Raw genomic sequence first — 19008 nt, forward strand, 5'->3', positions numbered from 1 at the left:
TCGCTAAATAGCGAATGCCTGCTATTTTGAGTGACAGAATGAGGCGTATGTGGGTGGTAACAGGGGAAGGTGCTTGAAAACGGGGAGTGGAGATACGAACGCAGGCGTGCTTAAAGGCCAAAACGGGCGTTTTAAGGGTGTGCACAATTAATACAGCAGTGTCATTGACCACGTCACTGGGTTATTTTATAGCCAGAACTGCTCGCAAGATTGTGGTAGCAAAAACCAACCACAAGAATAGTGAGCAGTTCATACGCTGGTCGATGTACTCGATTAATCTAATAAATAGCGGACATGACGTAGGATGCGAGCGGCCAGGGGGCGTATTTTTTCAAAAAACGACCGCAAGTTTTGTTCGCTCGTTCAGACATAGAGGCGTGAACAGACCGCAAAGAGCGAACGGTTCATTTGAATAGCCACCCCTATTTTCTGGACGAACGACCGCAAATAGCGTCTGGCTCTGAATCAGGCCCAGAGTCCACAGTGTGTACTATGCCTGAAAATATTGTCTGTAGAATGCATGACTCCAAGCAAACTAAGATGCCATTTAAAGACCAATCACCCTAACATTGCTTACAAACCACGTGATTACTTCATCAGAAAGCTAAAAGAATGAAAAGAACAAAAAGGTAATTTTTTTAAACAAGCATCCATACCAAGGAATGCTTTGCTTGCATCCTACAAGGTGGCATATAAAGTTGCAATGTGTAAAATGCCTCACACCATCGCGGAAGAACTGATTTCATTTTACCGGCTGCAGTGGATATGGTCAACATTATGGTCGGGGAATCGGCAAGAAAAGCTTTCGAAGATACCTTTATCCAACAATAGTATCAGTCACAGAATCCAACATATGGCTGAAGATCTGAATGACCAGTTAATTGAAAAAATGAAAGGGAAGGAATTTGCGCTACAACTAGATGAGGCAACAGACAACAACAAGGATGTCGTTTGATTTGCTACAAACACTTTGTAGATGGTGACAATATTGTGGAAGACCTTCTCTTTTGTAAAAGGATCACCACAGGTATAAAGGCACAAGACTTGTTTCAGATCATTGACACTTTTTTGAGTGAAAACCACTTAGACTGGACAATGTGCTTCGGTGTCTGATGGTGGTCGCTCTATGTCTGGCTGTTATGGAGGATTCCAGGCACTCATACCAAGCAAAGCAGCTGATGCACTGTGGACCCACTGCATTATCCCAGGGAAGCCCTTGCCTCAAAGCAACTGAGTCCACCACTGAATGCAGTCATGGAAAGTGTGTTGAATATCATGGGGCCAAATGTAATAGGGTGAGAGCTTAGAACATGTGAGAGTTTAGCAGAAACTCTCACACTTTTTAAACTAAGACAATGTAATAGAGTCTGAGAACATGCAAACTCACATGTTTTTAGACTAAAAAAACTCACAATTTAAGCTCTCATCCAGATGTTTTCCCATTTTGAAGATAAAACTCAACCAATGTGACAGGTTACTGCTAAACTCTCACATTTTCTAAACTCTCACCCAATTACATTTGGCTCCCGAACGTCAGAAATCTCGGCCACAGAAGGAAGGTTTTCTAGAAAAATGTGTGAGGATATGGGCTCTGAGTATACATCTTTTTGTACTACTGTAGCTCATGATGGCTCTCCCGTGGCAATGTACTTTCCCATGTCTTTGAATTACGCCAGGGACTCTACTTCTATCTCGTAGAAGAAATACACGAGTCTGCCAATAACTACTTGGATATTGATTTTTTTGTCCAAATTAGCATACCTGTCTGATCTGTTTGCCAAACTGAATGCATTGAATCTCTCACTACAGGGAAGCAACACCCACATTCTTAAACTCTCAGAGAAGGTATTAGCTTTCCGAAAAAAATTGCTTTTATTATTATTATCCTTTATTTATATGGCACCACAAAGGTTCCGCAGCGCCTTACACAGAACATAAATGAGCACACAAGAAAACAGTTAATAGTAATACAAAACAATGCAGGAAGAGCACATGGTTTATACACAAAGCTTAGCTGCATAACACAAGAACACAAGCAGCATGGCCTCAGCAACCAAATGTTAGGTGCCAATTGGGGAGTTAGGAGTAAAAGATACTATAAGTAGGGATAGGAGAAGCACGTGAGGGATGAGGGCCCTACTCATGAGAGCTTACATTCTAAAGGGGAGGGGCAGACAGACAGGGGCGACACAGATGGGGTAGAGAGTGAGGAAGGAGCATGGAGCAGTGGGTTAGGATATGTGCTGCGGAATGTGTGAGCATAAGATGACCTGATGTTATGTCAAACTTAACTCCTTCATTCATCTATCTCTATGACAGAAAATAGATTTTGTTTATGTGTTATTTACATGAGAGATGTATAAAATAAAGTTGTAGCACTTTAATTTTTGTGTGTTCCATTTTAGCATCTAAATACATCCTGCTAAAAATGCCAGCTCCTGCCATCCTAATACAGTAGTGAATACTTTAGTCCCAGCTGCTGGGTGCTATGCCATGCTCCTCTGAGTGGGTGCATCTCTCATGCTAGACCATACATGCCTACCCTCCCGGTTTTCGCGGGAGGCTCCCGATTTTTCGGGTAACCCCTGCACCCAGGGTAGGCATTTCTCCCATATTCTGCCCACTTCCTAGTGAAGTGGGCAGAATGAGGAGAATACCCGCGGCGATCGCGGGTCTCCGTGAAGGGGGCAGGGCTTAAGATGTGATTCTGAACAAATCACAGCATTTGGCCCCGCCCTCTATGTAAATTTCACCCAATCGCGGCAGTTTTGAAGCGAGGGGGCGGGGCTTAATGACGCGATTCGTTAGGCCCCGCCCCCATCGCCCCCCTGCTGCTTCTCTTACCCGGGCTTCTCCCGGGAAGAGATTCTTAAAGGTAGGCAAATATGTGCTAGACCCACCCACAAACGGGTGCAGCCATGCCCAACATGCTGTGGTTCCACAGGATGTTGCTGTTTCCAAGCCCAGAATTTCTCTTGGCAGCCCTGGAGGTGACAGGCAGAACCAGGAGGGCATAGGGCTTAGTGGTGGGGTAGCAAGGCCATGGAGGCAGGGAGGTGGCTGAGAGAGGAGGAACAGGAAAGGCGGGGGAAAGAAGCAGCGTGTTGGAAAGCAGACTAATGAGAGAAAAAAGGGGGAACAGCAAGTGGAGAAGGCAAGAGGGGGAGGATGGGGGTGGATAATGTATAGGATTATGTGGACACTGAATAAGGGGGGTGTTTGAAGAAAGGGTGTTCATGCTGTGGACGAGGTAATAAGTGAGATGAAAACTGGAGTGGAGGCTGTGTGATGTAGAGACAGTGTGGATAAAAGTCGTTAAATGTTCAAAAATACAGGTAAAAGAACAGTGGTGCTGATGTATGAGCGCAGCTCCGAAAGCGAAATATAAAGAGAAGTGTCTGAGTAGTGGGAGAAGGAATTAGTTATTAAAAGAATGATTAGTAGATTGATGTGATGCAATGGAAAAAGGCAAATCAAACAAGATTTTTTGTAATATGGAGGCAAAAATTACAATATACAGAGCCGATCCAGTCCAAGGTGTTTTGAACAACAAAGATCAATCAACAAGAGCAGCAGCAGATAGAGCTGCACGCAGCACGCAGATAGGGAAGTACTTGCAATGTCCAAGCAGCGAGTGCAGTAAGGAGTTTCCTGGATATGCATACAGCAGCAGATGGTGAATTCGGTAAGTCACAAAAGTATGTTGCTTGATGTTGGTCAGAAAGTGTTCTGGTTTTGAGGATGTTTTCCTCCAGTTTTCCTCCAGCTTAATTCCAGCGTAACTCAATCTTAGTTATCAAATTGTAGTTACACTTATAATCTAACACAGACTACTAATGCAGCCACAGGCTATGCAGCCTTACTGATCACTATAAACTTTCAATCATCAGAGGGCGCGCCTTGTGTAACACCAAGCGATAAAACACCTTCTTAATAAATTATATGAAATAAAGACTCGGAGACATGAGATTTGGCAGAATAATTAGTTAGCAATTTATTAAAATTATCTAATGAGTATTAAATTAATCTAAACTGATTGTAGATATGGTGGCAAAGAAAGGACGGCAACATACAGCTTACTCCAGCCATGCAGCACACAGACATGCATACTAAGCGGACATCGCCTAAGCTGCAGAGCAACCGGTAACTTAAACAACTGTCAACAAAAAGGTATCCACTCAACCCTCTAACATGACCACCCACCCAGAAGGGTGATGACGCTATCCCCGGCAGGGTGATCCAGCGAACTTAACAAGTCAAAGAGGGTGAGCGCACCCAAAGACTATAATACTACCAACTGAAAGATATTTGCACACTAAGCGGTGACCTGCCGTCCTTTCCTGCCACAGAAAACAGCTAACTCAGACAATCCCACTGAATCCACATAGGAAGATAGGATGGGAAGACAGGAACAAAAGAGGCTTTGGTCTCAGCCCACACAGCCTCACATACCAAATTAAGACACACACACACACCTAATAGGGCAAACTAAGTCACATGGTGTTACCTAAGCCAGCCCCCAGACTCGAAGTTTAACCCACACCGTTCTCATGCAATCACTCTGTTTGTCATAACTAAAGTTACAAACATGATTCTGTGTGCCCACAGATTGGGACCCCACCCCACCCCTTTGCTCAACATACACTAAATTGGGATGCAATAAAGTCTAGATAAACAATTTGTGAGAAGGGGGTACCATAATAAGACACTGTCTTATTTTTTTTTTTTGGTCAAAAAAACACCATAGGGCTTATTTTCAGGGTAGGTCTTATTTTAATTAACATTGACAGCAGTGCCCCTTATGCAGGCCCCCTTGTAGAAGTGCCCCGTATGCAGCCCCCCCCCCTGTAGCAGTGTCCCTTAGGCAGCCTCCCTTGTACGGTAGCAGTGCTCCTTATGCAGGCCCCCCCGTAGCAGTGTCCCTTATGCAGCCTCCCTTGTACGGTAGCAGTGTCCCTTATGCAGCCCCCCCCCCTGTAGCAGTGTCCCTTATGCAGCCTCCCTTGTACGGTAGCAATGTCCCTTATGCAACCTCCCTTGTACAGTAGCAGTGCCCCTTATGCAGCACCCCCCCTGTAGCAGTGTCCCTTATGCAGCCTCCCTTGTACAGTAGCAGTGCCCCTTATGCAGCCCCCCCCGTAGCAGTGTCCCTTATGCAGCCTCCCTTGTACAGTAGCAGTGCCCCTTATGCAGGCTCTCCCCTGTAGCAGTGTCCCTTATGCAGCCTCCCTTGTACGGTAGCAGTGCCCCTTATGCAGGCCCCCCCCCCCGTAGCAGTGTCCCTTATGCAGCCTCCCTTGTACGGTAGCAGTGCCCCTTATGCAGGCCCTCCCCTGTAGCAGTGTCCCTTATGCAGCCTCCCTTGTACAGTAGCAGTGCCCCTTATGCAGGCCCTCCCCTGTAGCAGTGTCCCTTATGCAGCCTCCCTTGTACAGTAACAGTGCCCCTTATGCAGCCCCCCCTGTAGCAGTGTCCCTTATGCAGCCTCCCTTGTACAGTAGCAGTGCCCCTTATGCAGCCCCCCCCTGTAGCAGTGTCCCTTATGCAGCCTCCCTTGTTCAGTAGCAGTGCCCCTTATGCAGGCCCTCCCCTGTAGCAGTGTCCCTTATGCTGCCTCCCTTGTACAGTAGCAGTGCCCCTTATGCAGGCCCTCCCCTGTAGCAGTGTCCCTTATGCAGCCTCCCTTGTACGGTAGCAGTGCCCCTTATGCAGCCCCCCGTACCAGTGTCCTTTATGCAGGCCTCCCTTGTGCGGCAGCAGTGCCCCTTATGCAGGCCCTCCCCTGTAGCAGTGTCCCTTATGCAGCCTCCCTTGTACAGTAGCAGTGCCCTTATGCAGGCCCTCCCCTGTAGCAGTGTCCCTTATGCTGCCTCCCTTGTACAGTAGCATTGCCCCTTATGCAGGCCCCCCCCTGTATCAGTGTCCCTTATGCAGCCTCCCTTGTACAGTAGCAGGGCCCCTTATGCAGGCCCCCCCCCTGTAGCAGTGTCCCTTATGCAGCCTCCCTTGTGCGGTAGCAGTGTCCCTTATGTAGGCTCCCCCTGTAGTAGTGTCCCTTATGCAGCCTCCCTTGTATGGTAGCAGTGCCCCTTATGCAGGCCCCCCCTGTAGCAGTGTCCCTTATGCAGCCTCCCTTGTACGGTAGCAGTGCCGCTTATGCAGCCCCCCCCTGTAGCAGTGTCCCTTATGCAGCCTCCATTATTGCAGTACAAGCCCCCCTGTAACTGATCCCCCACCCACCAGTACAGTACGGTACTTACCTGACTCGCCGCCGTCCGGGATGTCCCTCTCACTTGCGCGCTGACTGGATCTAGCATGATCCAGCAGGTGCGGCCACACAGGAACCTCAGTGCACGGGTGACATCATGACGTCACCCGCTCACTGCATGACTGGGCACGCTGGCCTCTACAGTGTTCCCAGCTGAAAATGGGGACTTTGGTAGGTCTTATTTTCGGGGTAGGGCTTATTTTGGACCGGGTTACAAAAGTAAGGGTAGGGCTTATTTTCGGGGTAGGTCTTATTATCGGGGAAACATGGCATAACATCACAGATTCACAATAAATTCCTAACTTCCTTTATAGAAATTGCTCCTAATAAAAAAGTAATAGCAATTTACCTAAAATAAATGTCCAAAGCTGTGCTTTGCAATCAATATCAAAATATAATTTTCTTTATGGAAAAGAAAATTAAATGAAGATGGTTACAGTGACTATTTCCCCATGTTGCATCAGTTTGTTACATCCAATGATGTTTACTTGACACATAAACTTAAATCAGTTATGGAGCATCATCTAACAAAGCTCAGTGACTGGTTTGAACAATATTTTCCAGAGAATATGGAGAAAATTGTATGGATCCAAGACGCATTCAGTACCAAGGCCCCATCTGAATTCACTGTCCTGTGACAAGACTCTGAAAGTAAAATTTAACAGCATAGGACTTGAAGGGTTTTGGTTATCCATTAACAATGAATATCCGATGCTAGGTGCTAAAGCCCAGCTAATCCTCGTTCCATTTGCAACAACATATCTGTGTGATGCCGGATTTTCATCTGTAGCTGTAATAAAAAGCAAGTATCAAAAATCAATGTGGAACAGGAAATAAGGGTGGCAGTGTCCAAGCTGATCCCCAGGGTTGTAGTGCACAACAGGAGCACATATCCTATTAAAAAAAAGCTTGATATTTTTATGACATTCTTTAATAACCAAGTACATTTTGGTACATATTGTTGTTTTATTTTGTTTGAGCTAATTATTGTTAATGAGTGTTCAAAATTATTCTCTGAAAGGAATATTTTAGAAAAAAATATATATTCTTTTTCCTTGGATTTATGTATATTATTTTTACAAACAAGTTAATAAGTATCTTGGTTCTGACCTAAATACTAATTACTTCATTTTGACCCAACTACTTGGGTCAGAGAGAGACCGCTCTGTGATTCTTTTGGCTTAGGGGTGCTTTGAAAAAAATCAAGGAGACCCTAAGGGTGCCTTGAACTGAAAATATTTGGAGACCACTACCCTAATTCATCTAGTTCTATTATTAGTATGTTCCAAAACGGATAAGATACATATTATAACAATTGAAATGCTAGCACACACTTAGGGGGTAGATGTATGAAGCAGTGAAAGGAAGTGGAAAAGCGGACTAGTGGAGAAGTTGCCCATAGCAACCAATCAGCTTTGAGGTAACATTTATCAAGTACATTCTTTAAAATGATAGGTAGATGCTGATTGTTTGCTATGTGCAACTTCTCCACTGGTTCACTGTTTACTTTCTTTTCACTGCTTGATACATTAACCGCTTAAATATGGTAACCATGTATCCTCCATGTAGACACAGTGTCCACTATCGAAAAAGTCTGTTCCAAGAATAAAACCAGAGAACCTGAGCGGTTCATCAATTTACATGCAATAAAATCTAGGAAGAAAAAACTTTTGCCAATAGTTGATACCAGATAAACAGTTATTTATTAAGGACGGGATGCACCAATGTCAGAAATGTGTCAAACCCCCGCAAATGCCGTGTTCATGGGTTTAACCGCACTTCTCATATGCACCAAGCCCCGGAATGCGATACATTGTGGGGCTTGGATGCATGGGAAACACCATCTTTAGATGGTGTTGTTCAATAGAAGCCTATGGGCTTCTATTCGCGGCTCCCCCCTGCGATGGAAATTTGATAAAAAATTGGGAATTTTAACTGAGGTAAAGAGTTTAATTTTTTCTTATGGGTGTTATTTGGCAGACTCGAACACCCACTGTAGTGTCCTGAAGCTTGCTATTAAATTGATAATTAGACCTCTCAAAATAGAAATACAATATCATATTTTCACTGAGAACATCTATTTTTTTAAGAAAAAAATGTTTTATTTTTATTTTATTATGTCATGTTTTATTCTTATTTTATTATTTTTTTATTTTGGGGGGGGTCGGGGTGGTTGCTGTTGAAGCAAAACAAGCATACTAGTCCAATACGCATTGTCTGCTCACCATCTCTAACTCTGTCTGTCACCCTGCCTTTCACTTTTACTGAACTAGCCAAAAAATAGCCAATACCATCAGTACCATAACACCATCGCCCAACAAATTCTAATGTAAAATGGCATCTAAGTGTAGGAAGGAGTGGTTTATAGGGCATTTTGTCTAGTTTTGAGATCTGATTATAGCAAGAGTACTGACTTGGGTCAGCAGGTTCTTCAATACTCGGATGTGTCAAATCAATATCAATCTGTACTGCTTGGCGCTAATTTATATGCCACAAAAAGACCTGAAGCCTTGGGAGCTTGTGTCCAGCAAAATTCCAGAGGTTAAAAAATCTATAGCTTCTTGATTTGGATATGATGGGTCTGATTCTTAGTTGCATGCAACAGCTAATGCAGCAGCGTGTATTGGTGGTCGCTTGCCTGTGAATTTATGCAAATTGACTTCAAACTCCTTCCTTTAAGTGGTGCACATGAGGTGTGTGTGTGTGTGGGGGGGGGGGAGGGGGTTCTGAGTACCCCCTGGTGGGCAAAGTTCTTTTTTTCAGAGATGGAGACAGCTGTGTCTCCATCTCAACACAAACCGTGACAGCAGGTGCCTATACAGAGAACTCTAATCGACAGACATCTCTGTGTACAGAATGTCAGGGGGAGCTTGGGATTTGCTGCGCATGCTCAGCCACAGCTGCTCCTTCTCCGTCCTCACATTCTGCAGTGCTATATGTGTTTAGCGCCCCTCTGTAAATGATAAATTTGCTCCCTGCATGTCTCATATTTACCCCTTGTTCACGTTATGCCACACAGTAGAGCCCCTTATTCACCTTATGCCACACAGTAGTGCACCTTATGCACATTATGCCACACAGTAGTACCCCTTATACACATGCCACACAGTAGTACCCCTTATACACATTATGTCACACAGTAGTGCACCTTATACACATTATACAACACAGTAGTACCCCTTATACACATTATGCCACAGAGTACTACCCCTTATACACATGCCACACAGTAGTACCCCTTATACACTTGCCATATAGTAGTACCCCTTATACACATTATGTCACACAGTAGTACCCCTTTTACACATTATGTCACACAGTAGTACCCCTTATACACATTATGTCACACAGTAGTGCCCCTTATACACATTATGCCACAGAGTACTACCCCTTATACACATGCCACACAGTAGTACCCCTTATACACATGCCATATAGTAGTACCCCTTATACACATTATGTCACACAGTAGTACCCCTTATACACATTATGCCACACAGTAGTACCCCTTATATTATACACATTATGCCACACAGTAGTACCCCTTATACACATTATGCTATACAGTAGTACCCCTTATACACATTATGCCACATAGTAGAGCCCCTAATACACACTGGGGCTGATTCAGACCCGCTCGCAAGCACACAGACGCTCACCTCTCTCCTGGCCGGTCTCCATCCCAGCACAACACTGGTGACACCCTTTCCCCATGGCCGCCAGTGCTGCTGATGTGAAGCAACACATGAGGATCTGCATGGAGCCCAGAGCCGCTGGATGTAAGCAAGGAAGGAGACACAGCTAAAGGGAATCTGAATAGATCCCTCTACTGTGGCTGCCTTGTAGATCTTCACAGGCTGCTGTGCAAACAGCAGGGGCTGAACGCCATCTGAAAGTGGCATTCAGCAACACCATCAAGTTCCTAAAAATATAATTTTTCGGAACTTGATGAATTGCCCTGACACTTATTTTTCACAAATGTATGTGAAAATGTTAATTTTCACATGCTTTTGTGAAAAATAAGTGATGATGAATAGGCACATATGTATTAATTTATAACAGATGTGAATTTTTTGTGTTGTGATTTTTTTTGGAGGGGGGAAACTGGAATACCTCTAGAATAGAGCTATTGTTAATATTAGTTACTAATAAGTTATTTATATCTGCAACATAAAAGAGTTTTATTTTGTAAGGTTCTATGTTATAGACCGTGTGCCCCAAAATTACGAAAAATCTCTTACCCAGAAATCTTTGGTCCTGAGCTATCAGGATAATACTGTATATACACATGGGATTTTCTGTAGATTGGATCACTACTTCTAAATTGTACTAAATTACATGTAAATATTTCCAGGCTTTCCCCACATGGCATAAAGTATTCTTCTGCTAGTTATTTTCACACAAATAACTGACTAAAAAGACTGCCAGGTATGGCACAGCGTGATCCAAATAAAAAAAAGCTATTTATTGGGTATTGTGCATAAAGAAACAAAGTATTAAAATCACTTAAAATGCAGTTTCAGCAATCACACAGCGGAAAACTCATTAAGCTTCTTGCTGATCAAGGACACTACAGTATATAGCTAAGGGTAGCAGGGTTTGTAACAGCAAGGGTGACTGGGCCCAGTAGCTGAGGAGCCTATCCTTATATTTAAGTTGATGCCTCCGTGTACCTAGAGTTAAATGGATATAAACCCTTCGGAGCAGGCAAAGGGGTTGCCAATCCACACTCTCCTGTGTAGTCTATGTCCTGGATGGGGTTGGGGATGGGGGTAGTCCATGAGTAGTCTATTGCTTTGCTAAATATGGTATACATTCAGTATACCGGCACATGGGATTCCGGCAGTCAGAATACTGGCACCGGAATCCCGACACCTGTCAGAATCCTGGCGCTGGCATCCTGACCACCGGAATCCCGAAGGTAAGTAGCAGGGTTAGGGGGAGGGTTAGAGTTAGGGGTTAGGCACTAAGGGGAAGGGGAGGTTAGGTTTAGGCACTAGGGGGAGGTTAAGTTTAGGCACCGGGAAGGGAGGGTTAGGTTAGGGTCACAGGGAGGGCCAGGATACCAACCAATAGATGTTAGTATCCTAACCCTGTTGGGATGCTGGTGTCAGGATTTTGAACGCCAGGATCCCGAATGCCAGCACCCCGTACCTATCCTGCTACATATATAACTTAAGCAAATGACGAATGATATATCGGTACAGGATTTTTTCAGACATACATTATTAGGCTAACGCTGCAGCACAGCCAATGCTGATATACCTTACAGATTTATCGGTATGTCTGGCTGTGTGTCACGGGCAACCCGCTGACCGCCCGTACAGTGGCGTCCCTCCCTGCGGTGTCACCTGGTGCGGGGAGGGAAGCTATATGTGCGGCGCTGCCAAAAAGGGGCGTGGCCTCGTGGGACAGGTATGTGGCCTCCCGGGACGGGGGCGTGGCCTCGCGGCCCGAACCCCGGTGGTCCCGTTCTTGCTACTGGAGGGGGGATGCAGGAGGTGCCTTGTTGCAGTCCCGGCTCCCTTACAATGTCAGGAGTCAAGTGTTGCACTTAATTCTACAGTGAAGCACTCGGCTCCTGTCACCGAAGGGGAGTCTGCACCTTGGTGTCACCCCTCGTTGGGAGGCACCCGGGTGTGGGCCATACCCCCCCCCGCACCCCCTTTGTGACACCACTGCACCCATACATGGCATACAGGGACTACCAACACTGACATCAGAACTGGGTGATCTAGTTTTTATGCATCTTCAGATATATTGAGCGCCTGATTGGTAACTGATTATAGCTTCCCAAATCGGCCGCTCAGTTGGTGCGACAGCTGGTCGGCCGCTTCATTTATGTCCTGGAGGAGGGGGGTAGTGGGGATAGTACATGTTCCAGCAGGGGGTAGGTGTCACTGTGACACCCCCTTTGCTGGGTCCTGTGCATACCTATGATAACAGGACACTTCACAAAGTGATAGCAGGGTAATTTCTACCTATGAAGCTGCTGAATGCTGCTCCTCCATGTTGAGAGAAGGCTCAGAGTACAGTGCTGGTATATGATATCACAGCCCAGAACTACAGTCCCAAGAAGAGAGGATGTCACCTCGCTAAGGCTCTGCACAAGGAAAGAAGTGGGAGGAAGGCAAAGCAATGTTTATGGAGTGGCACTAAGGGGTCTATGGCAGTCTTCAATTGGAAGCGTTAAGTCCGGATCCGCGATACTTTTTCGCCGATGACGTAATTTTCGCCTGATTTGGTTTTACCCCGTATTCAATTTGAAAGACTTTCCCCCTAGGCGGAAAAACAATGCAATGTAATAGGCGGTAAAGTATTACCTATGAATGGCAGGCGGGAAAAAGTGCAGAATTGGGGTTTTGGAGTGCAACGTTGCGGGAACCCCCCTGCAGCCTTCAGACAGTCCCCCAAAGGTAATCTGTGTCAAAAATATGTAAAAAAAACTTAAGGACACCCCAAAAATTTACATTGAAAAACGGGGAAAAAAAAAAAATGGGTTACAAACTTAAAATCTAGCTAACTTGACTCTGGGGGGTCCCGAAGTATGCCCCAAGTGTTTTTTGATTGCAGGTGTTTGTGGCAGGTGGATTTTTCACGATTTTTTCAACTTCACTTTTTCAACTTTAAATATGATGACCCCCATTTTGAAGTACCCCAAATGTGCTGGGATAAGTTAATTTCTGGAAAAAATACTCCTAAATACTATTCTGCATCACGTATAGAAAAACGCTATTTAGCAGCTATTGAGCCCATTTAAAAACACCAAATACCTTCAGCAAGCCAAATCGGGGGTAACCATAGCTAACCCCCATGTCAGGGCATCTTTTGGGGGGTATCAGGCTGATTTCCCTGAAAATGACAGTACTTTCCGCTAGTTACAGTATCGCCGGGTGCCGTTTACGCGTACTTTCAAATTGAATACGGGGTAAAGCGTGCACGTGCGCAATACTTTAACGCCTACAAAACAGGCGAAGTCGGCGTTAAGTCCGGGCCGCGTTAACTTAACACGGCTCGGCTCAAATTTAATACGGCTCTTAGTATTAAGACTTGGAGAGAGATAAAGTGGATGGAGATAAGTAACAACCAATAAGCTCCTTCGTGTCATGTTACAGACTGTGGTTGGTACTTTGGACCTCATTCAGAGTCGGTCGAAGTGGCCGCACGGTCGTACTGGAAAAGGGGCCAGATATGCTAATGATTCCCTCGCAAGTTGCGTCCCTAAGTTCGGATCGGTAGCTGGCCGACCAAGGGGAGGAAGCGGCCGGAAGACAAAAAAATACGCCCCCTTCTCATACGCATTACACGTCATCTCCGGCCATATAAGGATTAATCGAGACCATCAAGAACCATCGGAACTGGTCGTAGAGCTTAAGGTTGACCATACCCTCTCTTAAGCTCTACGATCATGTAAAAACCTCCCATGTCACATGTGCCATGACGCTACTTTCTTAATTATGCACTCCCATAAACTGTATGCACTCCCATAAAACGCCGTTCGCATAATGAGGCACGCCTGCGTTCGGATCTCCACTCCCCCGTTTTCAAGCACCTTCCCCTGTTACCACCCACAAACGCCTCAATCTGTCACTCAAACTACCAACCCAGCTGTGTTGAAGGAGAGAGAAATTTCTGATCATAGCGGCTAGTTTGCGCACTGCGAACTTTACACATGCGCGGTATAGTGAACATCGGTGGCGTACGACCGTGCAGCCGCTTCGACCGACTCTGAATGAGGTCCATTATCTCCAACTTCTTTATCTCTCTCCAAGGTTTAGTACATAGACCCCACTGCCTGTAAAGTGACAGTTTTGAGCTGACTGGTTGGTAACTTATCTCCGTCCACTTTATCTCTCTCCAAGGCTTAGTACATAGACCCGTAAATGAGGAAGCAGCACCCAGGGCACAGCCCTGGGCATAATTTCCCAGCACTCCTTCCTGCAATATCTGTGGCAATATTTAACTCCTGACCTTACCCCTCTGACTGTCAGTCCCTGCACTCGTTCCTGCAGTGAGTGTGCAAGATCAGAGTGACTGACCGGGTATAGAGGCATCAATGTACAAATTCTACCTTGGGTGGCAAAAGCCAATGTAACACATCAGAATGTATTCTACAAGTTACACTTAAAAATGATGTTTAAAGAAAGCTCTATCTTATCTGACCACAAAATCACTTTCCACATATTAACTGGATCGTTCTTGTGCCATCTGGAAAATTCCAAACAAACTTTCAGTGGTTTATAATTAGTAACGTCTTCTCTGTTCATACCCTCTGCCAATACAATGTATTATGCACAGCTCTAGAAATATAGGGCAATGACAAACTTACTCCAATTTCTAATTCTTGATTCCACAATGGCTTCTCTCACACATCTTCTTGCTTTGTGGAACAGCCTCAATGTCTATTTGGTACAAAGCAGCTTTGACTTCTCAATTACTGATACATCTGTGCTAATCTTTGTACTTGTAATTATACTTGTCTATAGTCACTCTTTTAAAATAAAGGCAGATATGTATTATTATCAGCTACTATACTGTTATTGTCTGATAAGGAATATTCATTTCTTATTCACTCATACATTTAAAACATACATTGTTTAGAAATATGTGAGTAATAACTGTATGTGAAAATGTATTGCTGTATGTTTGGTGCATAAAGTATATGAGAACTTTGGGGTGTATGTACTAAGACTTGGGGCAAGATGATGCACTAAATGGAAAATGCGGAAATAAAACGTTTCCAGGGTTTTACCACATTTTCCATATGCACTAATGCGTGGCCGCCGGGCTCCGATGCAGAGGGTAACGCCTGGTTTTGCTGGCGTTACCCTATAGAAGCCTATGGGCTTCTACCGCATCGTGCTGGTGTGAGGGATCCAATCCAATCCCTCCCAGCATGCCCCACTGCAGCCTCGACACTCTGCACATGCGCAGATGCACTCCTGGGTCATAAACCGAGAAGTACATGGGGCTGCGAGGATCGCAAAGGACAGCTCTTATCAGAAGAGCTGTCCTTTGTGCTACTGATCGCATGTGTTAGTGCATATGCGATCAGTAGGGATGCAGTGTGTGGCGGTAAGTACTGCACTATGTTAGTGCATATGCGATCAGTAGGGATGCAATGTGTGGCGGTAAGTACTGCACTATGTTAGTGCATATGCGATCAGTAGGGATGCGGTGTGTGGCAGTAAGTACACCACTATGTTAGATAAAGGGCTTGATGTATCGAGCTGTGATAACAGTGGAGAAGTGGACCAGTGGAGAAGTTAACCATAGCAACCAATCAGCATCTATCTATCATTTTCTATAAAGTACTTGATAAATGCTTCCTCAAAGCTGATTGGTTGCTATGGGCAACTTCTCCACTGGTCCAGTACCAGCCAATCAGCTCCTGTCATTTTCAAACACAGCCTGTAAAGTGACAGTTAGGAACTTACTGGTTGCCTCCACTTTATCTCTCTCCAAGCCTTAGTACATAGACATAGATTATGTTAATCCTTGGAATTGTGTTCTACAACTATTATCTGTCTGCCTCTACTGTACTGTATATCACATTCTCGTTGTCTCTATTCACCACAAGTCATACCTAGTTTACCTAGATACATTAATTATATTCAGGCTTTTGCTCCATACAGGCAGAGACTTACGGTCATTTTCAACTCTGCATATTTTTTGTCACATTTTCATGTTTCCTAAACCCTGAATTAAAGCCTGTAACCTAGAGATGAGCCTATAGAAAACAATCCACAAGTTAAGTCTATCCCCCAGTCACATTGTGCATTCCATACATTGCTAGGGAAGAGTACTTTTCATTTTTTCCCATTGTCTTACAGATTGCCCTCATGGAGTATTTGGGGTATCTTTGTCTGATGTCATAGCTCAGGATCGTGAAGAACGCCAGCGTGTTTTTCCTGTTCGGAACCGCAGGGCATTTGCTGAAGTTGAGAGCAGTGTCCTGAGTTTTCTAGTCCAAACGCAACGTATGTCAACCCCAAGCACATTAATGGACCTGCCGCTATCATCCACATTCAGGGATAGCATGACCCAGCCCAGGAGGAGGGTGAGAATGGAGCACACAATTCATATTTTCCAACAACTCTAATATAACATTTCCTATAACCTCTTCTAACAATGTCAACTTTACTGTTATACTTTTTATGTTTACAATGAATACAATACTTTCTTGATTCATGTTGTTTTTGGTTAGAGTAAACTACCCCGTTGGGCACAGGCCAGATTGTGATTCTGAAATATCTTTGGCAGCAGCCAACATTAATGCTAGTGCTAAGCAGCCAGATAATGTGACTGTGAGAAAGGATTAGTTCATTTTGCAGGCGCGCATCTGTTTAGAAAATGGATAATCAACATATTACAGGGACCATTCAGACTGCATTTCATACCATACTATTGCAACTTGTTGAGGTTCTTAAGCAGGCGGCTTATTCAGACTAGTTACACAGCAAAATTACAACGTTTAAATTATTCAAATTATGGTTATGAGTGCACAGTTTCTGGCCTTATACTGAGCCAACATTCCCTAAAAAGACGCCACACAAATACATTGCATGGACAGAAAAGACAACAGAACAAATCCCAATGTCATAATACTGCATCTTTGCCAGATTTGTCTACACATGTGTATACAGGCGTGTAGGCCAATCTGAAACACATGGCCATTCGTCATTGAAGCTGAACTTCAATTCACTTGAGCACCTTACCCCAGTTAGACAACGACTCATAAAAAGAGCATTGAGTTACTTTATGTGGTGCCCTCGGGTCAATGTAATAATAGTTAAAATGTTCAATTTTATTAGATATTGATAAAATAAAAATAACATAAATTGGCTTTCCTTTCCTTTAATATAAACATATTATAAATTGGGTTTATATTAGCAAAATATGTTAAAAACAAGAAATAAAGTTTGAAAATAAAATATAATAGTAAATAAAATTGGCTGAATGTATTCCTTTTTGAAAGCCTCTTATTTCCTTAATGCTAGTATGTGTATTTCTAATATTAATAACCACAGCCATAGTAATAATGTACACAGCGTACACTTAGTGGTAACATCAATAATAGTTTCCAAGCTGCCACAGTATAATAGTTTCAGTTTTCCATTTGTTAAAATTGGGCCTGATTTTGGTCCGGATCTCAGAATATCACTATACTTATATATACATCAAACCAAGATTCAGTAACAACATTTCAGGGAATGGCTTGACTTCATTCATGTAAGCTCTCACGAGCAGGGACCTCGTCCCTCATGTGCTTCTCTTTACATTTTCTTTCTCTTTAATAATAATTCGTACACTGGACATATATGAAATAGTGTCACTGTTGTTTCAGTAAGCATCATGTTTCAATTACCTTTTTATTTTTTCCACTGTCCAAATATTTGACACCAATATGAATAGTCAGGGAAATAAATTAATAAACAGGAATGCCATGTTCAGTATACTGTGCAGTTCATTTAAAGCCAGCAAGTGCCTCTGGGGATCTTGAACATTCTGTTCCATGTGTCCTTGACCTTTTTAATTAAAAAGGATGTAATTTAGAAATGGAATTGGGCTTCCCTGACGATTGCCTGCCTCAAGTTCACTGGCAGTGTCAGTATATGCTTATATCTAAGACTGGTTCTAACATTTCTGAAAAATAATCCATTTAAACCAATATTCTTTGTTACAAGCAACAAATGTCCCTTTTATTATCAAACATGGCACATGGGATGTCAGTGATTGGGTCCCCAATAACTAGATCATCTGACGTGTGTGGTTCAGTTAGTTGCCATATCTGTTGCTGGTTCCTACTGTAGGTCATCAGTTTGGAGCACCAGTAGTGATTCATTGTTTGAATGGGAACTGACAACTCCAAGTACCAAAGTGATCACATGATCTGTGATATGACAAAATGGGTCACCTTGTCCCTGAATAGATATGTTCTTCACACTAGCTCAAATTCTCTTATACTTGGCACCTGTCCGGCTGTATGCTATAAAGTCCATTCTCTAGTTCTTTTTATTTATAGAACAATACAGGTGACAGGTTCCAAATTGAGTGTTTCAGCAAGAGATGCAGCCGTGGCAGAAGGTTGGGTTTGCTTTAAAAGGTCATTAAAATTAAAGATATCATAATTTAAGTTTTTTTTAACTTTGACAAATTGGAATCTAGTATTGAACTTGCAAATTGCAAGTTTCCTAATCTTTTAGAAATTGTTGGATCTTATTATGTCCCTATGTTGTAGAGAAAGTCCCTACATTGTAGAGAAAGTTATTGTTCCATATATTTCAACAGGTCAGAAACAGTATTTGGTGCTAATAAGTTCTGTATCACCTTTACACACAGCAGCCCATTGGCCAGAAGATGTTTTTATTTTTAATGAGAATTATTGATTGGCTCTAGACAGTCACTTCTCTTGTCAGAAACTATCAGGTATTAAAGGAAACAATACAATGGGCAGTACCTATAGCTTCTACATTACATTGTTTCAAAACATGGAGGACGTCCAAAAAGGTTTGACAATGAAAGAATTACTAGATTATTGTTATAGTAAAAGAACACCATCCTGCATTTATCATGCATAAATGGCTGGAAAAGGCAGATGTTCAAATTGAAACTAAATATCTTGCTGTTGTGGCAATAAGTAGGATTTCCTTTAGAGACATTGTGATTTAGGAATATTGTATTGCCATAACACTCAGCTGCCAATGGCAAAGCTATACAGAGAGATAAGACAAATTCCA

General features: G+C 43.5%; 1 protein-coding gene across 1 annotated transcript in view; it reads left to right on the forward strand.

Annotated features, from left to right (window-relative positions):
• LOC148508677 (rho GTPase-activating protein 6-like) overlaps positions 1-19008 on the forward strand; it is a 243830-nt gene that overhangs the window by 77618 nt on the left and 147204 nt on the right. Inside the window, exon 4 of the mRNA XM_088444291.1 lies at positions 16102-16328. Coding sequence (XP_088300417.1) covers positions 16102-16328 — 227 coding nt within the window. The remainder of the gene's footprint in view (positions 1-16101; positions 16329-19008) is intronic.

Source organism: Taudactylus pleione, unplaced genomic scaffold, assembly GCF_031769625.1.
Source record: "Taudactylus pleione unplaced genomic scaffold, aTauple2 ptg000352l, whole genome shotgun sequence".
Taxonomy (NCBI): domain Eukaryota; kingdom Metazoa; phylum Chordata; class Amphibia; order Anura; family Myobatrachidae; genus Taudactylus; species Taudactylus pleione.